Consider the following 22848-nt stretch of genomic DNA (forward strand, 5'->3'; position numbering starts at 1 on the left):
ATTATGTTTTATTTTAAAACTTTTTTAAGTATGTTCTAAAAAATAAATTCTGCCAACCTTCACTGATGTATTGCTTTCCAGCCTGTCAGCAAACAAGCTGCATTCTGTTATAGGCAAAAATATTGTGCAATCAAGGGCATGACTTTGTGGCCATGGTTGTTCCATGAAGACCATGTCTGACTGATTACTCCAAACTTTAGATTGGTGTTTTTGGTGTCCCACTGGTTACTGCCAAGTCTCAGCTGATGGTGTCAAAGAACATCTTATCACTGTAAGGGGAAGTCAAAATATTGTGTCTTTCATTTGTTGCACGAGTTTTCTTGGCCAACCAAGACTAGACTAGACTAGACTTCAGCATTGCCTGTATCTTTGTGCTTCTGCAGGAAAACTTGGACAGCATATCTGGAAGCACTTGTCTTCTTTGAAATTTCTGCCAGTTGATCTTGTGTGTTGTGCTTAGTCTTCCCATTGTGCAACCTTGCTCCTTAACCTCCCAACCGCTAACCCCGTACTTTTCCGTGCAAAAAATATTTGCAACTATCGATAACCCCGTACTTTTCCGACTATGTTAAAATCTCCTTATTATTTATTTTGATGACTTTTCAGTTGTGTCTGTGAAAAAGAATGTGGGGGTTATCCTCATCAACAAATCACATAGGAAAAAACTTTAAAATGATGTTTTAAAATTTCAAAAAAATTATATAAAAATAAAAAACAAAAGTGGGCTTTAGACACAGATTAAATGATATGCTTACCACAGCAAGCAGAGAAAATAATGGTGGGAACAGCTCGTCGTATGACTGTTAAAGGTCACAATATTAATCGGTCCTCCTGGAATTTTTTACCACAATTTTTATTTATCTCTGCCAGCTTGTTATATTTTTCATCCTATAGTTATATTAAAAACAAAACTCAGGAAGTAAAAGGTATCGTAATTTTGAATGATGATGAAGTATCAAATCATAGAGAAGCCTAGGAAGGATGAAGGCAGCAGAATGTGTGACGTCGAAAAAAGCTGTATATATATATTCCGTGCCACAAATAAATAGAAAAGGCATTCATACCACTGGGGCTACCAAATTTGACACCATCTAATGGGCAAATGTTTGCTAGTTGATAGTAAAGTGAAACCAAAATAATGTAATATTGTTCTAAGATACCAGTTGTCTTCCCCCAACTCTTACTGTAAATAGAAAAGTAGAACAGAAACCAGCAGACCTAGGCACAGCATTGTACATGTGAGAGACAGCTGCATTTACATCTATGGACTCATGCGTCATCTTGTTGGCAGATCGTCTATGCATCTGCCACATGCATGTGCAATATGTGTCCAGCCAGCTCAGGGAAACCCTTGTAAGCAAAGTCCTTGGTCAACTTCTGATCTGAGGCATCTGTTTCTGATTACAGGAATTGCTAAGAGTATGAGGGGGGACCTTTGAACATTTGTGCTGCCTAATTGCATTTCCTTTTTAAATGTGAAAAAAATACTATTTATGAAGGTAAATCTATTTACCTTTACCAAGTAATGTTTGTAACAATGTGCTAAGCTCCATAAAACTGGCCACATCTACTAAAATTTGATTTTACTAACTGCTATATATTGAAAAGTTTTACCTAAAGTATAACTAAAAATGTTTTTTTTTAAGTTTTGCATGGAGTGGTGAGGGGTTAACACCACTTTTATTTCCAAACTGTCTATTGGGTGTACTTGTTCCTCTGACAGCTGACAGATACTAACTTGCTTGCTGTTGAGTCGACAGGAGACAACGTGTAGCAGGAACACTGCTAGACCTTAATTATTCAAATGATTTCCTTTTTCATTGAAAGAAAAACAGTTGTTTATTTATTGTTCTGACCATTAACCTCCTGAGCGTTACACTGAGGTCTAGATTTCTGTACCAAAAGTGATCCATCATTTTTCATGAAATTTTTTTTTTAAATTGTAGACCTGTAACTTACAGAAATATGTCCGAACAGGGGTTCTAGTAGATATTATGAATATAAAAAATGTTTGAAACACACAATCATTTAAAAAAAAAAATTACTTTTAATAAAATTAAAGGAAAAACACAAAAATCAGCTTAAACATGACTACATAAACAAAGCTTGAAGCCATGGCAGGGGTCAGGCAGGCGGTGATATCCAGGTCCAGGCAGAGATGTCAGAGTCCAAGCAGAGGTCAAAGCAGGCGGAGATGTCAGAGTCCAGGCAGAGGTCAGGGCAGGCGGCAGGCAGAGATGTCGGAGTCCAGGCAGAGGTCAAAGCAGGCAGCAAATGGTCAAAATTAGGCGAAGATCAGCAAAGGTAAGATAAGACACAGTGTTACACACTAGCCATCCAGGGAATAAGTGGCAATTTTTAAAACTTTGATTCTGTATTTATTGGGGTTTGTTTTGAATTATTTTGTATTTGATTGGATACGGGAGTTTGTATTCAATCCAATACAAAATGACAGTTTGAATTTACCAATTACACACTTTGTATTTATTTGAGTTATTTTGTATTGGATTCAATACAGGAGTTTGTATTGAATCCAATACAAAATGAATGAATGAGTTTCTATTTGAATTTCCCGCACACGCGCCAACGTCATCACGCACGCAGGGAGGAGCCGTCCGGTTTTTTTTTTCTCCGCCGGACGGCTTCTCCCTTCATAGATCATCCGGCGCTGGAACGAGAAGGACGTCGGACGATCAGCGGGACCAGGTAAGAAGCCGGCCGGCATCTTGTGTCCCGCTGGCCGGCATTTTGTGTCCCGCCGGGCGGCGGAACACAAGATGCCGGCTGGCGGAACACAAGATGCCAGCCGGCATCTTACCGGTCCCGCTGGCACCCGACGCTGGAGAGGGAGATCGACGGACGACCCTGGACGGAGGACGACGCTGGAATACGAAAACGACGCTGGATGAGCACAGGGGGACCAGGTAAGTAAGGATGGGAAAAATCTCGGGGTTAACCATCCTTGCAATTTTTTTGTGCCCGAACGAAGGTCGGGCTTAACGGCAAGGTGGTTAAGCATTCCTGTTATCCAAAAATAAAATAGGTTGTTTGAAGCAAGAGAGCACTGCACTTAAAAAGTCCAGTTTTTTTTTTGCCACTTAGGACTAGTTCACACTGGCGGTACATTTACCACTACCTCATGCCAGCAACCATTGCCGCTTGGGGAGATGCTATATGTAGTGTCTCCCTGTGCCCCATTGGGAACAAATAGGGACTGCAGTGAGCAGTACTAGCATCACTCACTGCCCCCAGCTGTCAAATTCTTTTTGAACCAGTGCTGATATGCAAGTGATCGAGTGGAGCTGGCAAGGTGCTAGCTGCATGGGGGCCAGGCAAAATGAATATTATAACATTTTGTCAGGTTTTTATTGCTGTTTGGAGGACCATTGTAAAGATTTACTCTGATTTTGGTTCCACTATCACACAGCAGCAAAAAAAAAAAAATTAAAAAAATAAAGATCACCTATATATTTATCTGGCCTTTATCACCTAAATTTAACTGCTGCTGCCATTACATCACTGTCTTCCTAAACAGAAATGTACGTCGTTGCTGGGAAAAAGGGCTTATTGCTCATTTAATGATAGTGAGTGATGCCGTGGAGTTTCTTCTTTTGTCCTCCAGTATCATGTGCAGTTCTGCTTATTAATAGCACAGATACAGCCTAAAGTGACAGAGCAATTTTGTCTGTTAATGGCTAAATGGCTATCCTTGAATGATCCTTGTTTTGTTTGCATTTGTAATGACATGCATACCTTTTAGAAAGGCTGTTCTGTTTTTCTGTGTTTCAGTAAAGGGCTCTTAGGTTCTTTAAGACTTGTGTTTTTTTTTTTTTTTGATTATCCTGTCCTATGTCCCTTAATTGTTCCTTTTTCAGTGACACAGAATCAATGGTATTGGAGGTTACAGATGCACTTGCTACTGTGAAGCCCAAAACCACTCACATATTCAAACACTCTACTTGTCATTCCCACGAGCATGTGCACAGGAAAAATTGTGCTTTTTGGAGAAGCAATCTAATGTGGAATGTAGAGGTTTTGAAGGTTGGGGTTTATGGGTACAGGAAGCAATGGGGATAGGCATTTTAGCTGGTGGGGGATGAGCAGGGTTGGTGATGGTAAAATAAATGGCCAATATCCTCCCCAGGTGCTCTTCTGGGGCCTTCAGCCATCTAGATGGGCCAGGCCGCAATGACATAACTTCCATGCATAGCTTAGTGTACATACATCAACAGATTGAGAATAGGTCAGTAGGTTTGTTTTATTGCAGAGGAGACATAGTGTGTCACTACAATAAAGAGCCTGCCTGCTCACAATTTTTTGTTTTTAAGGTTTAATTCCACCTTAAGTCATCAGTGTACATACAAGCTCAGGGGTCATGATTTATCAAGCTATACCAATGCAAAAATGTCAGCTTCCTCACCGCTGATGACCTCTTTGCCTGCTAATTTTCCAGGTTTGCAGTATCAGAATCTTTAGCCATGTTTATTGTCTGACCTGAGATGAACTACATTACAAATAATTTCTCCTGGCATCAAAGCAAAAAAAAAAAAAAAAAAAACCTTCTTGATAGAAATGTTTTAGTTAGGGTATACTTTAAAATATCTTAACAAAAACACGTAGGAGAACAGTAGTATTATTTATTTTAGCAACAAAATTGCTTTTGCTGCCATATATATTTCTATGGTGAAATATCATATTCAAGGACTTTAAATACATTCTGTTTATTCTAGTTACAAACCATAGCAAACATATCCAGGGCATATGGGGACACAATGGTTGTGTTTGCGGCCTGACCTAAAGATCTTCACAGACCTAGTGCACTGAGCTGATATCTTCAGACGCTTTAAAGGTCAATAGAATAGATCCAAATAATTTCTACTGGGAGCCAAATAAACATCTTGTGGCTAAATTCTCAGCAGACAATGCAAAACTACTGTTCCACTTTAAAATAAAATTCGCTTTTACCACAGATCAATTAGACTTAATAAATGTAATTGATTTTCTTGTTTCCTTCAACTGCCTGATAAACATTACCTTTTTCTGTGGTTAAAAATACAAAACTAACCATTCCTATTCTTAATCAGTGAAATACTTTATAGAATGGGAGCGAGGCACAGGTCAGTACTCTGGAGACAGGATTGACAATATTTGTACATGTACACCAAAATGCAATATGGTGCTAGCTATGTAACATGAATACCTAATAAAAGGTTTTCTTATTACTTTGTTTTGTTTTTTTTTACAGACAATTGGTATGGGTAAGGGGTCATTCCAGGTCAGCAGCTGTAATATTTGACCAGTCATGATAATGAATGTTTTTGGTCTTCATTCAATCAGAAAAGGCTCTAGGCTGCTTGAAAGTGTTTATTCATAGTGCCATATGTTGTATGGCGCTCATTTTTCAGTGCAGATAGAACCCAGCGAGTAATACAATTTTCATTTACAGCTCCATAGAACCGTTTTTGCCTTCCAAGGTTAGTTTTTAGAAATCCTACATTTTATTCATTGTTATTTTAAAAATGCTGAGTTTTTTTGGGATGGTAAAAACATATTGCTTTCTGCATTTTACTTTGCACCTATTTTTTGAAAAATAGAACTAAACAGCACAATTTTTTTATGTTTACTAAATAAGTATAAAGTATAAGAAAAAACTTAATCTAAAAAAATGACAAAAGCAATAAATGTTACAGTTAACGTATATAGTTAAAATCGATCCCCGACCAAAACATTATTGTATACTTTTCAAAGAAAACATATTAAGTACACTATTTTAATACACTGAAGACAATTTGAATCTTTAGGAGTTTGTTTCCTTTAGATTACTTATTAGACACATTTGCTTTTACTTCATGTCCAGGGACACAAGTTGAGAAGCTTGTTTAGTTAGGCGTTTTTATTATGTAATTTTAGTAAATAAAGGTGATTGTATGTAAATGTTTATATCCGGCAATAGATGATTTCTTCCCTCACAAGAGGAGTAAATCATAAAATACATAGGGATGGGTATTTTTGCTGAACATGGGGTTTATCAATGTTGCAGTTGTCAGATCACCTGTTATTGTCTGTTATTTATATTGTGTATATACATACATTGGTCCTAAATTAGGGAAACCTTACTAGTATCGGGTTGAACCCTCTTTTTCCATCAGGACTGCCAGTAGTCTCTACTGCATGGATCCAACAAGATGCTAAAAACATTCCTCAGGATTTTGGTCTATATTGGCATCATATGATTAATGTTTTGTGCATTGTGTTATGTGTTGCAATGTGTTTTACGTGGAAATGTGTGTTAACACAATACCTCAGTGGAAGTGAGCCCCAGAATAAAAATGTGGCACAGTAATCATATTGAACTGAGGGGCCCACTAAGAATTGACCACACTGCCAACCCCCTACTACCCAACCAAATGGACTTAAAAAAAAAAGTAAAAACATATGTTAAAAAACTTTACTTTCAGCTTACAGGTGTGTGCCTTACCAATGCCTCTGAAAAAGCTTGGCACGCAAAACCCCACCAGAATTGTACAGTGACATAACTTTCTTTTCCATAACCTTTTTAGTTTTAAAGGTTTTTTTTAGCTAATTTTGTTTGGGCAGCAAAGAGCTTGCAGGAAATGGGATCATGTAATTCAAGGTGAACAATACAAATACAATACAATAACTCAGAAGAATGAATCACTGCAAAAAACATGCTTCTCTTTAAAGTGAGTACATCGTGTATTAAAAAGTTTATATACAGAAGAACTTGCAAAGTAAGGGAATACTTACCGTTCCCTCTGTTTTCACTGTCAGAATGCAGCCCTGTTCAGTAAAAACCTACTTCTGAAATTTACAATTCAGGGTTCCCGCAGTTCGTACTAATTCTTTCTGAGCGCCGCTCGTTATAGTACATAGCATTGATGTGTAGATGATCAGGAGAAATCAATAAGGAGAAGTGCTCATATGATTGACTCTCAAAGTGCCAGCTTTCTTGTGAACTTTGCAACATGGTGGTGCTGTGGACATGTAAGTGTCCCCTATCTTATTTTGCAGGTACACTTTTTTAAGACACTTAGGTCTGTGATGTTCTTTAAAGCTGAACTTTGGGTAAAGTTAAACAATAAACCTTTGCAATAGGGCTTCCTGGGTCCCTTGGCATGGTGGTTAAATACACATTTTGACTAGGGGGAAAAGAATAGGCAGCTATAAATAACTTTTTACTATCTCCCTCATTCCCCCACAGGATGTAAGTGGATCCTCACCAACCTAATGTATAGTGTAGTACTGAGGGTCTTGCATTGTAGGTGATGATTTTGGTGTGCATTACGGGGGTTTCAAAAGACTTGCAACTAGAGCAAGGAGAGAGGACTATGTTAAAGTGGAAGTAAACCCAAAACAAAAAAAATCACACCTTCCAGTCTAACCATCAGGAGGTTTCTTCCATCGGGTCCCGCGCCATCCTGGTATCTGTCTTTGGCCCAGCACAGAGGGAGCGTCAGGTGTCAACATCTTCTCCTCTCTTCTTCCGCATTCTTCTTTTTTTGTCACCCCATCTTGCACTGCGCAGGAGATCTGGTTACATAGATGCGTGAAATCGGCACTTTTTCCCCTATTGATAAAAGGGTGTTGCACTTAAAAAAAAACATTAACAAACAAAATTTTAACTTTAACCCCCCTAGCGTTTTAATTCTCTCTATATTTCCATGCAAAAAGCGTTACATTTTTTTGCATAGAAATTCATTTTACATTGTAGGCCTATAATTCTTGGTATAACTCACCAAAATATGTCCAATATTTAACAAATTTAATAATAAACTTTAAATAAAAGGACACAAAAATTTGATAAAAAAATAATTAAACGTAATATAACTGTACAGTAGCTTGTATAATTTATATTTAATATGATTATATATATATTAGGATTTATTTGTATTTTGTATTATTTAAATTTCCTGACGATCCTCCTGACCGCACCAACGTCACCGGGAATCTCCGGAGAACGTCTCTGCAGTCACTGGCTGGAGATCGAAGAGGAAGGACGTGTCCCCAGGACCTGCATGGACCAGCAGGACGCCGGGGAATGCCGACGGAGCAAGGTAAGTGGGGTTTTTTTTAAGTTTAAAGCGACCCTGAGTGTGATTTGGGATTACCGCTTTTAGCAAGTAAAATCCACCTCGAGTCACACTCAGGATTACCGCTAAGGGGGTTAAATAAAAGGGTTGTCTACCCTTTTTTGTAAACTAAAAATTCTGAGTTTGGGTATGCTTTAAGTATAGCTCTTTATTCCCCCATCTCTTTACTAAACAAGATATTAACCAGTGCAGGGGATTGATGGCCATTTTAATTTTTCAGCTGCTTGGAGTTTGGTCTTAAATTTTTTGGTGGTGAAATAAACCAGGGACTAGTTTGTAGTTTTAGGCTATATCTGTCCTGTAGTTCTAGGTTTCCAGAAAAGAATAGCTTTGCGACATGTATAAATCGACTTTGTCTGTAGGTATGTATCGTATAGCAGTTCACAAGTTTATTGAAGCGAGTGATTCATGTTGTGTGAGTCATGTCATCATCTTGCTTTGCGTTGTGCCATTATGACTTGTAGCCACTTGCATAACAATGTTCTGTGTAGCGGTCTGAGCAGCTTGCATCCTGAAACCCTGTGATGGAAAATGACAATGTGTAACAATGACCTGTCAGATCCTGAAACACATTTATTTCTAGTTGTTTCTTTTTGCTCCTCTAACCATTATAACCAGTTATACGAACATATTTTGCAGCTTTTTTTGGTGTCTTTTGTTTAGGTCAGACTGCTGGAATTCCTAAGCAAACTCCAATTCCCCTAAATAGTGTTTTAACTTTAAATCCACAAGAATTTTTGGAGAAAATTAACAACATTTCTGATGATGTGTCTCGGCTCAGTTTGCTTGGCCCATTTAAAAAAAAAATATATTAATAGTGTTAAAAATATAATAATGTTAAAAAGACCAGTCAGGTTGGTAACTGTTTTTACCTTCCTAATTGTCCCGCCCATCTGTCAAATTTTTCCGAGCTGCGCATACGAATGGTTGCCAAAGTAACACGGCAATCCCAGCTTCCCTTACACAAGCCGGAAAAGAATAAACTTCCACAGGACTCTACAACATAAAAGGGGGAGGTGAGTAATCGCAGGTTTAGTTCTGCTTTATATTATGTTATATAGAGAACTAGAGGAGGCTTGCATCAAGAAAAATTCAGCTGCATTAAAAAAAACCTTTTTGATTTCTTGAACACATAACCTTATTTAGTAAAACTTTGTGTGGAGTTCAGTATTAAGCCTTATGTATTGCTCAGTGACAGTGTGCCTTTTGGTTACATACTTTTTTTTTGGACTTTTACAAATTTCTGGCTTGTAAGGTAAGGCAATTGGTTGAGTGTAATCAAAGGCAAAAAAAAATGAAACAACACTGTAGACAAGAAAATCCCAAGGACAGGAATAGAAGACTTGCCGAGCGAGAGCTACTACATCTAGAGCTTCAGAGACAGTACAACAGCATGAGACCCGACTACAGGAAATGAGAGAAAGAGCTACTACATCTAGAGCTTCAGAGACAGTACAACAGCATGAGGCACGACTACAGGATAACAGGGATTGAGCTACTACATCTAGAGCTTCAGAGACCGTACAACAGCGTGACACCCGACTACAGGAAATGAGAGCAAGAGATACTACATCTAGAGCTTCAGGGACAGTACAATAGTGTGACCTCAGGAACAGGAGTTGGGGTGTGCCAGTAATGAATATTGTTGCAGATATAAGAGTATTACTGTCAAAGTTATATTTTTGAGCAACTTAAGTGGTTAAAAGAACACATGCACATTTATTAGGTGATGAACAATAAAAAGAAATATTAATGCTTTCATGTAAACCTTGCACTTCATGCAAGGTCTGCTTATTTAGTGGTGACTGGTCTCCTTAAATTGATGTAATAAACAAAATACCTGGGGGGGGGGGGGCAGAAGTTTAAGAAACTCCCTTAGTTTCTATAGTGTAGGGAGTGGACATTGACATGCTTCTGACAAGATCTACAGCATCATCATCTCAGCTTGGTAAAGCTGAGATGATGATGCTGTAGCACAGCGCAGTAGCTTCTTCTTGTGTGTTATGAGCTGTTCTACATTCCCCAGAACCCTGGCAAAAAGATGGTGATGTCACTGCTGCCTAGGCTCTGTGGACAGGAGCAGGAGTAGGTAAAGTATATGACCTTACATTTTTTTCCCCACTTTGGGTGTTTTATGACTGTGTGGTGCAGCAAGTTAAAATTGGGCAATAGGAGCTCACTACATAATCAGACCTTGATATTCAGGTACAAACTGCAAGGTCGTAATATGTATTTGAGGTTCCACTTCCATGAAGTGTGGAAATAAGAACACAGTGGGCCTAACCTATTAAAGCTTTCCAAGACTGGGGAAGATAGACTATCATGGGAAAACTTGGATGATCCAGGAAACCTGGGAGGGGTCTGGTCCAGGACTGAAATTTCTGATTTGCCATTTAACAGCTACAAACATTTAGGGAATCCACTCCAGGTTCTCCTATGATAGTCTATATTCACTAGTCTTGTAAATCTTTATAAATCAGGCCCATTAAGTGAAAAGCTATGTACCCTACAACAAGGTCTTTCATTGTCCTTCTTGAACACCTAGATGAGGGTGATGCCCTGTGACTTTTGGTGGCACCAGGGAAAAGCTGGAGATCCCATATCTCATCAGAACGCAAATCTGCACTATGTAGGATTGCATTTCCACTGAATTTGGAATCCTTTTTTTTTCCAATATCCATGAGAAACCTGAATGATACCAAGTTAAGGGTTCTAAAAACTGAGGTTTAACATTTTCTTTTTCGTTTATACTTTGGAGATGTGCCTCAGCTAAATAGCTTTGCAAAGAATGTGTATAGTCTTATGTTTTAAGATTTACTTTGCTTTGTCAAGACAAGCTTGGCCCCTTTCCCTTCCACCTTTTCACGCTCCTTATCAGTTCTGGGTTTAGGGGATTGGAAAAGTAGTGCAAAGTTTTTTAGCATACAACCTCAGTGAAGGGAATTATTATTGAATATATTTTTTTAATAATATGACCGTTTTGCGTGGCCTAGGTCTGAGTTTACATTATGTGCCACAAATGAAATAGTTGCTTTAAATAATAAATAAACAAAAGGTTAACTGGGTTATGTTTAACAACATTCATACCTACTTTAGCAATAACTATCTAACCCTCTTTTATCTTACTATGGACACATGGATCCCTTAACTTTCACTTTCTCTCTAAACTTTTCTAACTTTCCTTCTTCCTTTGACTCCCGCTATCTCTTTATCACCTTTTCTGAAAACCTTTATTGTAAGGATTTTGCCTTTTTCCCTACAGAACACATATTGAATCCACTTCAACCTAAAACTAATTCATGTGTTGCTCTTAATTAGTTTTCTTTATCTAAATAAATATTATAGTGATTGTACATGTTTACATTCTGGAGTACTTTCTAATTAGTTTCTTTGTATATGCTGTTTGTTACTTGTTCACTGAAATCTATAATCATGTACTTCTTATGTTTTTCCTTTTTATCTTCCCTACAAAACCTAAATAAAAAAACTGGAATAATAAATAAAGTAAAAAGAAAAAATATATTTAAATCTGTTTTGAAAGTGTAGTGAAAAGTGTTGGTTATTAATGTTGTACGCACCTTGTGATCATCATTCTGTACGTTTTCTTTGTTGGGTTGCTATGTCTATGTGAATGTATTTTGTTGCTATGTCTGTCTGAAAGCCTTTTCTTCTCTTCTTTTTCCTTGAAACTTCCTGCAGTTTTTCTTGTCACATGTCATCTTTGCTAAAAGCTGCTTTTGTTGATGTCTTTGTAGCCTTCATAATTATAATATGTGCTATGATAACTGTCATATTTCTTTCTGTCTCCTACGTATATCACAATTACCTGTTACTTGTAGATTTACTGCTCTCTTTTAACAGCACCGCTGTTTTTACAGTAGACAATTGCACTAATATTCCGCCTAAAAAGATTAATTCTGTTGCCCGCAGCATCTTTTATTTTTGTACCTTCACAGGTTTAGGAATTTGAAAGGCTGTTATCGACTTATCTCAATTTGTTTGCTTCAGTTTAATGCCTTGTAGTATGGAACAATGTACAGTCTGCTCTTGGCTTATTCCAGTGGTCTTCAACCTTTTGGACATCATGGACCACTAAATTCACGGACTCCAGACCGCGCATACGCGAGGAGCCCTGTGTCACTCAAAGGGGAAGAAACTTCCCCCAGAGTGATGTCATGATGCCAGAACCCACCCAACTCTGCGATGGGAGAGGGGGTGGGTTGAGCCCATAGACACAACCTGTCCACTGCCCTTAACTTGCGATGCATACGGGAGACATGGTCCAGAGCCGTGGACCACTAAAGAATTCTTTTAAACTAAGAGTGCATGCGTGCCCGCCCTACTACACCTATGCTAAACTGAAAGAAATATTTAAATCTTTACTTTCAGTAAAAGATTGGAGTCATCAGGTGTGTGAAAAAAGAGGCATTTTCATTACCACACATTACCATACATGTATCCAAGGTTAATATTTTTGGCAGATCCTGTTTCAGTCTCAAGTGCTATATAGAGGGAATGTCTGTTGCATATAGAGGAAAATTAATTTTATCATTAGTCTGGGAAGGAATTCTTTTTTAATACAAATAATTTAGCTGTGGAATGCTTTACTGCATGAGGCAGTAATGGCAAAACAATAAAAAAAAGATGATTGTACTGCAACCAATAACTTTCAAAGTTCATAGATTGGATGTGCAGGGAAAATCTTCTTTGTGGTAATTGCATCTAAGCTGTTGATAACTATAGACTTCTGGGACAATCTCCTAAGCACATATTTTATTAGGAGACAGTTCCATGTAAGTCTATAGGGGTTGACAGTGCATTGACAAAGCACAAAGAAGATTTGAGAAATGATGTCAATGTTGCTGTGTAATGAGGGTAATTTTACACCTGGGGTATGAAGGTTTTTGAGACCTGGATAAATGGACTTTGTCTAAAAGTATACTTATCATTTAAACTAAATGTCAAATGTGAGGGTCTGTCATGTTTATTAGCACCTAAGCAGCCAAAAACTGTTGATTTTTTTCTGACATAAAACATTTATCAAATTAAATGTATTTAACCTTTACTTGTACTTTTAGTAGCTAATAGTCAATGTTAGTAAATTAATTCCACCTAGTCAGTAAGGACATGTTGCACCAATGCTTGCTGATTCTGAGTAAGATAGGTGATAAGAGCATGGTCAGAGATTGCTTGTGATACGTTATTCAATTAGTTGGCTAACTGATCAATAACTATTGTCCATTACTACAATAATTGACTGTCAAAGCCTCTGGGTAAAGAGAAGAAGACACTGCTTATTGAAGTTGACTAAAACCGCTTAGTAGCATTAATTGTGTGTCATTGACTTCCCTAGGAAGGCTGTCATTAGAATTTTTTTTACAGTCAGGCCTAATATTATTGAATTTCCTGAATTTTAATTCACAGAAATGATCACATTATACAAGGGTTAAGTAAAATGTGATAATACTGTAAAGAATGCTTCATCATAATAAAATGATATGTCACAGTAAACTAAGAACGTTTTTGTTTGCTAACATCTATAGTTTAATTGCAAAAGAATATGGTAAATAGCACAAGCAATAATTTACATGCTTACTAGGCATGAGCGAGAAGGCCTTTGACAGTTTTGCAAAATTTTCCGATGGGAAATTCTGATGAGTCCGCAAAATTTCGGTGAACCGATCTCCCAAATTCACGGTCCAGGTTCCCATGGCCTCTGGGCTGTACTTATTGATAAGTAAAGCCCAGGGACCGTGGGAACCTGGACGGTCACAGCTGAACTCATATGAGTTCAGTAGTACGCCTGCGGTCACGTGCACGTGCCTCCAATCAGCTGTGACAGCAGGTTCCCACGCTCCCTGGGCTGTACTTATGATAAGAGAATCTCCACTGAGAGGTCATATGAGTTCAGTACTCCTGCGAACAAGACCTCATGGCGAATCACAAGGCCGTTCTCGCTTACATGTTTGGTAAGCGAGAAAGGCCCACTTCGCCACGAAATCGAACTTAAAAATCTCGCTCACTCATCCCTAATGCTTACTGATTGAGTTCTTTCATATTGATAACCATACTAAAAGGGGGCTATCACCTTTTCAACAATTAGGTCACATGGAGTCCCCCCTACCTGGGATAGCTAGATATGACTTCACATTTTATTTTTAGCACCAGATTGGTATGTGTACATGTGTGAGATGTGTAGACCTACACCAGAGATATGGGCTCAGTTTATAAATATTTTATTCCAAGGTTGAATAGTTTTTATTTAGGACTCACAGGTTTCTTTTTTTATTCAACTGGGGAAATGTTTAAAAATCATTTATATGGAGACCTTTTTGAGCTTATTTAGACTCAGTGGGGTGAACTCTGTATAATGCAAAAAAAGGACTGTTGCTTGTGTGAAGTTAAGTGTCCTTAGCAATTTATTATAAACAAAAATAAAGATCCACTTATTTTATAACATTCTTTGTTTTAGAGAATGAAAGGGTTTGAACCCCCATCCCATCCTCCCACCATGCATACCCTATTACAACTGTGTAAGCTAAATCTCAGGATACACATGTCTGCACAGACTACAGTCTAATCACCTAAATGCCTTTTTGAAATATCCTACCATCTTTCTTTCTGACATAAATTTTACTAAAATATGTATATTCAGGGTTAGTGTGGGCGTGGTCTGTGCAGGTCCCGCACACGCCCACCCGGGTGACACAAGGGATTCCTTGTGCACGAAGTGCAGTGTCAGTGCGGGCTGCTTGGAAACGGAATTGGTGTAGTCCCTGTAGGTCCTGCACAGCACTCGCCCACAGGATTCCCTGTGCACACATGGGGCCTTCCGCCCTGCCGATTATGCCCGCCATGTAGCAGGTCGATCGCTAATGAAATAGCTTTTTTGTATGTGTGTATTTTATACTGTGGTCAACATCGCTACTGATTATATGACAGAGGCTGCGGGCCAGTGGAACTCTGATCGCGGGCCGCAATTGGCCCCTGTGCTGGCCTTTGGACATGCCTGGCCTAAGAGGAATTGGCAGCAAAAAAGAGGGGAATCAGGAAAGGGATGAAGGCCATCGGACAGCCAGGGCTGAGGGAGGGAGCTGGATAGGGATATAAAGGATGGGAAGGATAAAGGAGAAGCAAAGGGAAAAGCAGAAAAAGGATGTGTTGTGTGGCATATCTGTGTAAATTCCAGGACTAGATAAACAGAAATACAAAGCAAGTAAAACGGCCTTCATAATATTTATTGTTTGCATATAGCGTATTTGATTTCCTCAGTTAAGCTACGTACACACGTCAGATTTTTATCGCCCGATAATCGGCATCGGCCAATTATCGGGCGAAAATCTGCCGTGTGTACAGTCGGTGTCGTCCATCGTCCGGACGACCGACCTGCCGGATCCACGGACGATGGACGACAGCCGATCCTAATGAAAGGGAAGGGGAGAGCGCGCAGCAGGGTGCCGCTCCGTCGCTCTCCCCCTCCCCTCTCCATAGAGCATGAACGGTGCTGTATGTACAGCACCGTTCATGCATCGTGCACTCCCTTGTCGTTGGAAAGGATCGTGAAAGATCCTTTCCAACGACAAAAATTGGCAGTGTGTACGCAGCTTTAGGATTGAATGGTGGACTAGGCTTGTTCTTTATTAGTCTACAGTACATACAAATAGGCTAAGGATCAGCCATAATGGCTAGAAGTGTAATCGAAAAGTTTTGCTTTTTTTAAGTTGGTGGTTTATGGCTAACAGGTTTTCTGTTCACTGTTGTTTTGGGGACAATTGTATAATTTCAGATTCCTGTTAATTTTTATATACAAGGACAGCAAGTAGAAGAAAAACGTTTAAATGAGCTATAAATAGAAATAACACATTTTAGATGGATTTTTTTATATATATTTTTATACCAATAAATCTACTGTCATTGCTAAATTATGCTTTCAGCATAACTCCTTTCACAAAATTTTACCAATGTATTTGTCTTGCATGCATTGTTTATTTGGAAAGCAATTAGCTGGTGCATGAAACTATGTATTATAGGGCTGAGTATTGTTGATATTTATGAGGCAGCACTAATGCTGAAGTGCTGTTTCTGATATTTGAAGTACCAGCATGCATAAATTTTAACTTCTTTATTTATTTCTTATTTTCTAGAGATCCATCCTGTCTGTGAGAAGAGGATTACTGGGATTTATAGTTGCCCTATAAATTCATGTATGGCTTGGCTAAAGTTGCACCCTCTTGCATCAACATTTCTCCACTTTGGACTTGTTACCTTTGTGTTGTTTCTTCAAAGTCTTCAAGTTAATGCTGCTGCCACAAGTCACCCCTCAAGTGCTGGACAGAACAACACCTGCTCAGGTTCTTTTGAGTGTAAAGAAGGTGTTATCCTACCAATATGGTATCCAGAAAACCCATCCCTGGGGGACAAAATTGCCAGAGTCATTGTGTACTTTGTGGCAATGATTTACATGTTTCTTGGGGTGTCCATCATTGCAGATCGATTCATGGCATCCATAGAAGTCATAACATCCCAGGAACGTGAAATCATAATAAAGAAACCAAATGGAGAGACCACCACAACCACTATTAGAGTCTGGAACGAAACGGTCTCCAACTTAACCCTCATGGCACTTGGTTCTTCAGCCCCTGAAATCCTATTGTCTTTGATTGAGGTATGTGGCCATGGGTTTGTTGCAGGGGATCTTGGTCCCTCAACTATTGTTGGAAGTGCAGCTTTTAACATGTTTATAATTATTGCAATTTGCGTCTATGTCATACCAGATGGAGAAGTCAGAAAGATCAAACATCTACGAGTATTTTTTGTGACAGCAGCATGGAGTATTTTTGCTTATATATGGTTATATATGATTCTTGCTGTCTTCTCTCCTGGGGTGGTGCAAGTATGGGAAGGCTTGCTTACCTTATTTTTTTTCCCAGTCTGCGTTGTCCTCGCCTGGGTGGCAGACCGGCGTCTTCTATTTTATAAGTATATGCACAAAAAATATCGGACAGACAAACACAGAGCAATTATGATCGAGACAGAAGCAGAACATCCCAAAGGAATTGAAATGGATGGCAAGGTTATGAATTCTCATTTTCTAGATGGGAATCTATTAAATATGGATGGTAAAGAGGTAGATGAATCTCGTAGAGATATGATTAGAATCCTTAAAGAACTTAAGCAAAAACACCCTGAGAAGGACTTGGATCAGCTGGTAGAAATGGCAAACTATTATGCTTTGTCACATCAGCAAAAGAGCAGAGCATTTTATCGTATACAAGCCACCAGGATGATGACTGGAGCTGGTAATATCCTGAAGAAACATGCTGCTGAGCAGTCCAAACGTTGCACCAGTTTGCAAGACATATGCTTGGATGAATCTGAGGAGTTTGTATCAAAGATCTATTTTGACCCTTGTTCTTATCAATGTCTTGAAAACTGTGGTGCTGTACTGTTGACTGTAGTGAGGAAAGGTGGTGACATATCAAAGACTCTTCTGGTGGACTATAAAACAGAAGATGGTTCTGCCAATGCAGGTGCTGACTATGAGTTCACAGAGGGTACTTTAGTTTTCAAGCCTGGAGAGACACAAAAGGAGTTTTCAGTTGGAATTATTGATGATGATATCTTTGAAGAAGATGAACATTTTTTTGTGAGGCTTAACAACATACGAACAGCTGATGCACCAGAACCTGTGGAACCTAATACTTTTAGCTATCCAAAAGCGGTATTTGTCTCTCCTTATGTGGCCTCAGTTACAATTTTGGATGATGATCATGCAGGGATTTTTACATTTGAATGTGACATTATACGTGTAAGTGAGAGTATCGGAGTGATGGAGGTTAAAGTCCTTAGGACATCTGGAGCCAGAGGCACTGTCATCGTCCCTTTTAGGACAGTTGAAGGAACTGCAAAAGGTGGTGGAGAGGATTATGAAGATACGTTTGGGGAACTGGAATTCAAAAACGATGAGACTGTGTAAGTAATACATATTTTTTTGTCCTTTGGCCTTGGTATTTACCTATACTTGGTGTCCTAAGATGATGACCCATAGAGAATCAACAAATGTGTTTTGCATTGTGCTACTGGTTTAAACTGTACTTTATGTTAACAGGGTAAGAGTGGTAGCATTTTGTCTAACAAAGTAGATCTTTTTTTCAGGGCTGAAAATTTGTAATTTTTATAAACAACCATTAAATGCTTGATAGAATCACTGAAAGCTTGCAAGTTAACAAAAAGTTCAAGGTGGTGTGCTGTTTGGCTATTTAATTTTGAATATCCAGTCGGCTATCCCTTTGCTACAAATGAACTTCCCTCTTCACACTACTATTGGGAATTAGACTTTTGGCCACTCCTACATGCATACAGGGATACATGTAGGATGTTTTGGATTTGGAGGGAATCTTTTACAAAGCAATGGCTGTAGATTATATGTATGTAAGCAGAATGGTTTTCTCTGAGATGAGCTAAGATGTTCAAGTGCTTCAAGTGAAGTATACTCTGTGCGGCAACCAAGACTGGCCCTATGGTTCCAAAAGAGCATAGACATAAAGGGACATGAAGTGTGTTATTGTTGTGTTACCAGGTAAACTAGAGTGAAAGGTCGGATTAAACTAATGAAGACACCACATCTAGGGAATGGTAAATGCAATGCATTACATTTTTGTTTTGGGTTTAAATATACTATATATGATAATTTGTCTGTGTATGGAGTAGAATTTCCTCTGCCATCTGACTTACGCTAAAGTATCCATACATTCACTGTTTAGACGATAACATTTCTTGGAGGCACAAGCTTTAATTGCCTCATAAAATGTAAAAATGATGATTTATTATTTCTTATTGGAAAATTCATTATGATTTGCTTTCTTCTTATAGTTTACAATTTAGCCCAGCAAATGGAAATTTGATATGGCATATCATTAAGCAATATTTTTTTGTTTACAGCTCTGCTATTTTATGTTCTCTATTATAAACATTTAATAATAACTGCCAATCAATGTTTTCCTTTTTGCTTATTTTGCACTTATACAACGTGTTAAATAACATAAAACATTCAGGTTAGTTCTCATTGAATAATAGAAGCTCACCCTGCATACTGTTCCCCTGTATTCTTATTCTTAAACTGTCCACCAGCAGAACACTTCATATTCTTTATTTTTCAATAAAATAAGGAGAGAATCCAGTAGTTTGAGCATGACTGTTGTAAAAAAAAAAAAAAGGGGGTAATACATCCAATACATTAAAATATCACCTAGAAGTTGATTGTAAAAAGGAATATTAGTAATTAGGTTTACACTCTCTTTTGGATTTTCACTTTATTTACAGTATGCACAACTAAAAAGGATTCGTAAGAACCCCAAAAAGTGGAGTGGGTGGTAACATAGGCACAAGGCATAGGCACAAAATGGTACTGAAATGACTGCTAGATAACACTGATACCTTCAAGAGAGCTGCATCACTTTATCTGTGCAAACAATGACCAGAGGTGTCATGGCCATTGTGTGGCCCAACATTTCCTACTCCTCTTGTGTAGTGGTCACTCAAGCTGCTCAAGAGGAATGAGTAGGGATAAACCACCATCTATCCATGACTGCTACAGTAAGGGTCTATCTTTTGCAATACCTGACAAATAGGGTATTTTAAAGTCTGGCAATGTATAAGCCTGTGACCAGGCACATAAAGGTGCACCATTTTTGCAAGCTCAGATTCACATATGCATGTTCATCATATTCATTATCCTACTGTCTCAGGACCAAACAGCCACCTGTGTAATGTCTATTCCATTTTTAAATATATCTGTGTGTACTAGCAATGCTACAAATAGAAAGCACAACAAAGTTAAAACACAAGTTACCTCGTCCATCCTTTGCTTTCCAGTGGGAATCTTAACTTTGTGTTACTCTTTATTAATAGGTAAGACCTGCAGACATATTGTCATGGTCACAAATTTTTTCTCATTATGAAAACATACCTTAGTGATAATCACAGCAAAATGCCAAGTGGTAAAATGAATACATCCATTTGAATCTTGCTTTCTGTAATACATACAAAATTGTATTGAATCCTAAAATCTTGTGACAGACTAAAATAACTGTCTTCTTAATGAGTAACTCACCTACCCCATATCTTTACCAAGCGAATATAACTTATACTTTTATCAGCAGGGAAAAATCTTGTAAAGCTGAACTGAATAATTTTTCAAGTCATTCATTCTTTGATCTGGGTCTGATAACTGAGTAACTGTAACAGGTTCATTATAAGGACCCATATACTCACATACTAGATAATAATGGATGCTTTTCAAGGAAGTTACTGAGGTGATCAGAGACTGCTGTGCCAATGGAATTTGACACTTCCGTTTTTATGTATGTGATGAACTACAAAGCCAGAAATTTACAGGTGTATTATACCATAACTCAGAAATGTTCAAGTGCTGTATCGTACAACAGGATGAAACAGCCCATGGAATTACTGCTCCTGGATTCCTTTTTAGAAATCACTCATAGAGAGACAGGAGTGGGCATCATCTGGTGTTTCTATGTTTTGTGCCAAGAGGGCTCACCATAAAATTTAGGAGGGTTTTAAATTACCAGATATCTTCCCAAAAGGATGGGTTCATATATTATTTGTAGTAGCAACAGGACCTACCAAAATACCAACCTGCTCAATTCTGATAATTTGAGAAATCCATTAGTGATAATGCTCCCCTATGAATGACTCTTGTTAAAGCAGTAAAGATTAGTTAACAAGGCTGTGCAGCTGAAGCAGCCTTCTTGGAGGTCCTATATGTTAAAATTTCTAACAAAGCCATCTAATCCACATAAATAGTAGATCATACTCTCATGCAAATTTCATGACTAAAAAAAGGGAAAAGAATGTTTCCCCCTTTTAAGCAAAGGCAAAATTACCCAATGCTGCCAGGCAATTCATGCTTACCTTTATGGACTGATTTTGGTCAGCGTTATAGAAGAGTAAACCAGCCTACTAATGTATCTCTCATTTATATTCCACTGAGAATATGAGTTTTTGACCCAACTCCTTAATTACCTTCGCCTGGTTCCCTTAACTGTGTGATTATCCGCTGATAAGATAGCCCTCCCTAGAAATATTGGGACAAATAAACATCTCTATATTTAGTGATCTGGTCACCACCATTTCTGATTGGGATGCACAATTGGTTTATATTATATTTAAAAAGGGGGAGAGAACAGTGTGGCCAATTTAAAGATCTAATTTTTTTAATGCAGGCATGGGCCGTGCATGTTGAGCTGTAAATTATGCATTCTTTGTATACAATTTATTACTCACTTATATACAATAGCACCAACTTGTTTCTCTTTTCTTGGCATTCCTCGAAAGTTTTATTTTCTTCAGATGTACCACTCCCTTGCTTACTTTTAACATTTTTTACCAGAAGGACTACTGTGCGACAAACAATGTATTTGGACTATTGGATCAGTTGTGGCTATAAGTATAAAAACATTATAATATAATTATAAAATCATTGTGGGGAACTATAAGCACTTGTCCCGGCAGGACATTTTTTTAGGCCAAGCCCTGTAGCGGTTGACTGATTACTTTAATATTGGCACTATGAGAGGCTTATCTGCCTTGCTGATTAGTCAATTACCACTTTGGTAATAATCTGCCATCCCCTGTATTATAAATTTTATTTAAGAAAATTAAATCACTGTCATGTCTGATGGTTTTACATTAATGCATTTAATCCTCACACAAACAGTCCAAATGGTGATGGCATTTGGATGGCTGTAGTAGGATTTTTCTGTGTTTTAGTCTGGATTTTTCTTGTTGCCGATGGCTTTGTTGGCAACATCGGTACAGTAAGCATGATGTAAATAAACAGCGTTCTGGGTGCCTATCGTGTGGGTGGCTAGGAGGTAGTTGGCAGGTACATGAGTGTGTCTGGTAAGTGCTGTTGCTTCTGTTCCCTAACACACATTAGTAATTGCCTCGTTTCTAGACAAACTAAATATTGAACAGAGAGCATTGCCAAAAAAAGACTGTGGTGCCTGCCAGGAGAAGCTAACTGGTGTCTGGAGTGAATGCTTTTATTATGATTCATCAGAGCATTCACTGTGTAATCTATCATTTGGATCAGTCGCAGCTTTTGGAAAAGAAAATCTTAATGGATCTTGTCATCTCCATAACCCCTTTGGTTATATTCTATTTTGTGCATTATGTTTGCTGGCTTGGGAGCAGAGCTGGCACTGCACTTTTATTTATTATGAATGTTACAAGTGAATTCCTAAACACATACATAAAAACACTCTACATATTGCCCTAATTATAATGTTGGCTTAGTTTATAGCAGCCCCCTTTTGGTTCCAACATTTGTGTCATGAGCATGACTGAACTGCAGCTTCAGTTCTCCCATTCCTGTGGCTGTGGTCCAACTCCAGAACTGCATATGTCGAGGGCAGTAACATTTTATTGGCAGTTAGATAAAGACTGTGATTAGTATGTGACCTGGAAGTCAGGAAAATGGTCACCACTGTAGAAAGGTATATTCAGTTTTTAAGTTAGGTGGACATGCTTATGGCTTGGTTTAAATTAGCTTTAAAGCACGGAACAGTTTTTTTTTTTGTTAGATGGTTTCTCCGCCCAAAACGGATTGTTTCGTAGGTGCTACAGAGTTAAACCACCTTTTTTCTTATGTTTTTCTGCATATACAAAAGTAAGATCTCTGCCCCGTATACCTCTCCCTGTGGAACTTTTATGT

At 38.3% G+C, this 22848-nt stretch overlaps 1 protein-coding gene across 3 annotated transcripts in view; it reads left to right on the forward strand.

Annotated features, from left to right (window-relative positions):
• The window catches only part of SLC8A3 (solute carrier family 8 member A3), a 199239-nt gene that overhangs the window by 53137 nt on the left and 123254 nt on the right, over positions 1-22848 (forward strand). For all 3 annotated transcript variants that reach the window (XM_072429026.1, XM_072429027.1, XM_072429028.1), the window contains exon 2: positions 16256-18083. In XM_072429026.1, the coding sequence (XP_072285127.1) occupies positions 16318-18083 (1766 nt within the window). In that variant the 5' untranslated portion in view covers positions 16256-16317. The remainder of the gene's footprint in view (positions 1-16255; positions 18084-22848) is intronic.

Source organism: Pyxicephalus adspersus, chromosome 12, assembly GCF_032062135.1.
Source record: "Pyxicephalus adspersus chromosome 12, UCB_Pads_2.0, whole genome shotgun sequence".
NCBI classification, from domain to species: Eukaryota; Metazoa; Chordata; class Amphibia; order Anura; family Pyxicephalidae; genus Pyxicephalus; species Pyxicephalus adspersus.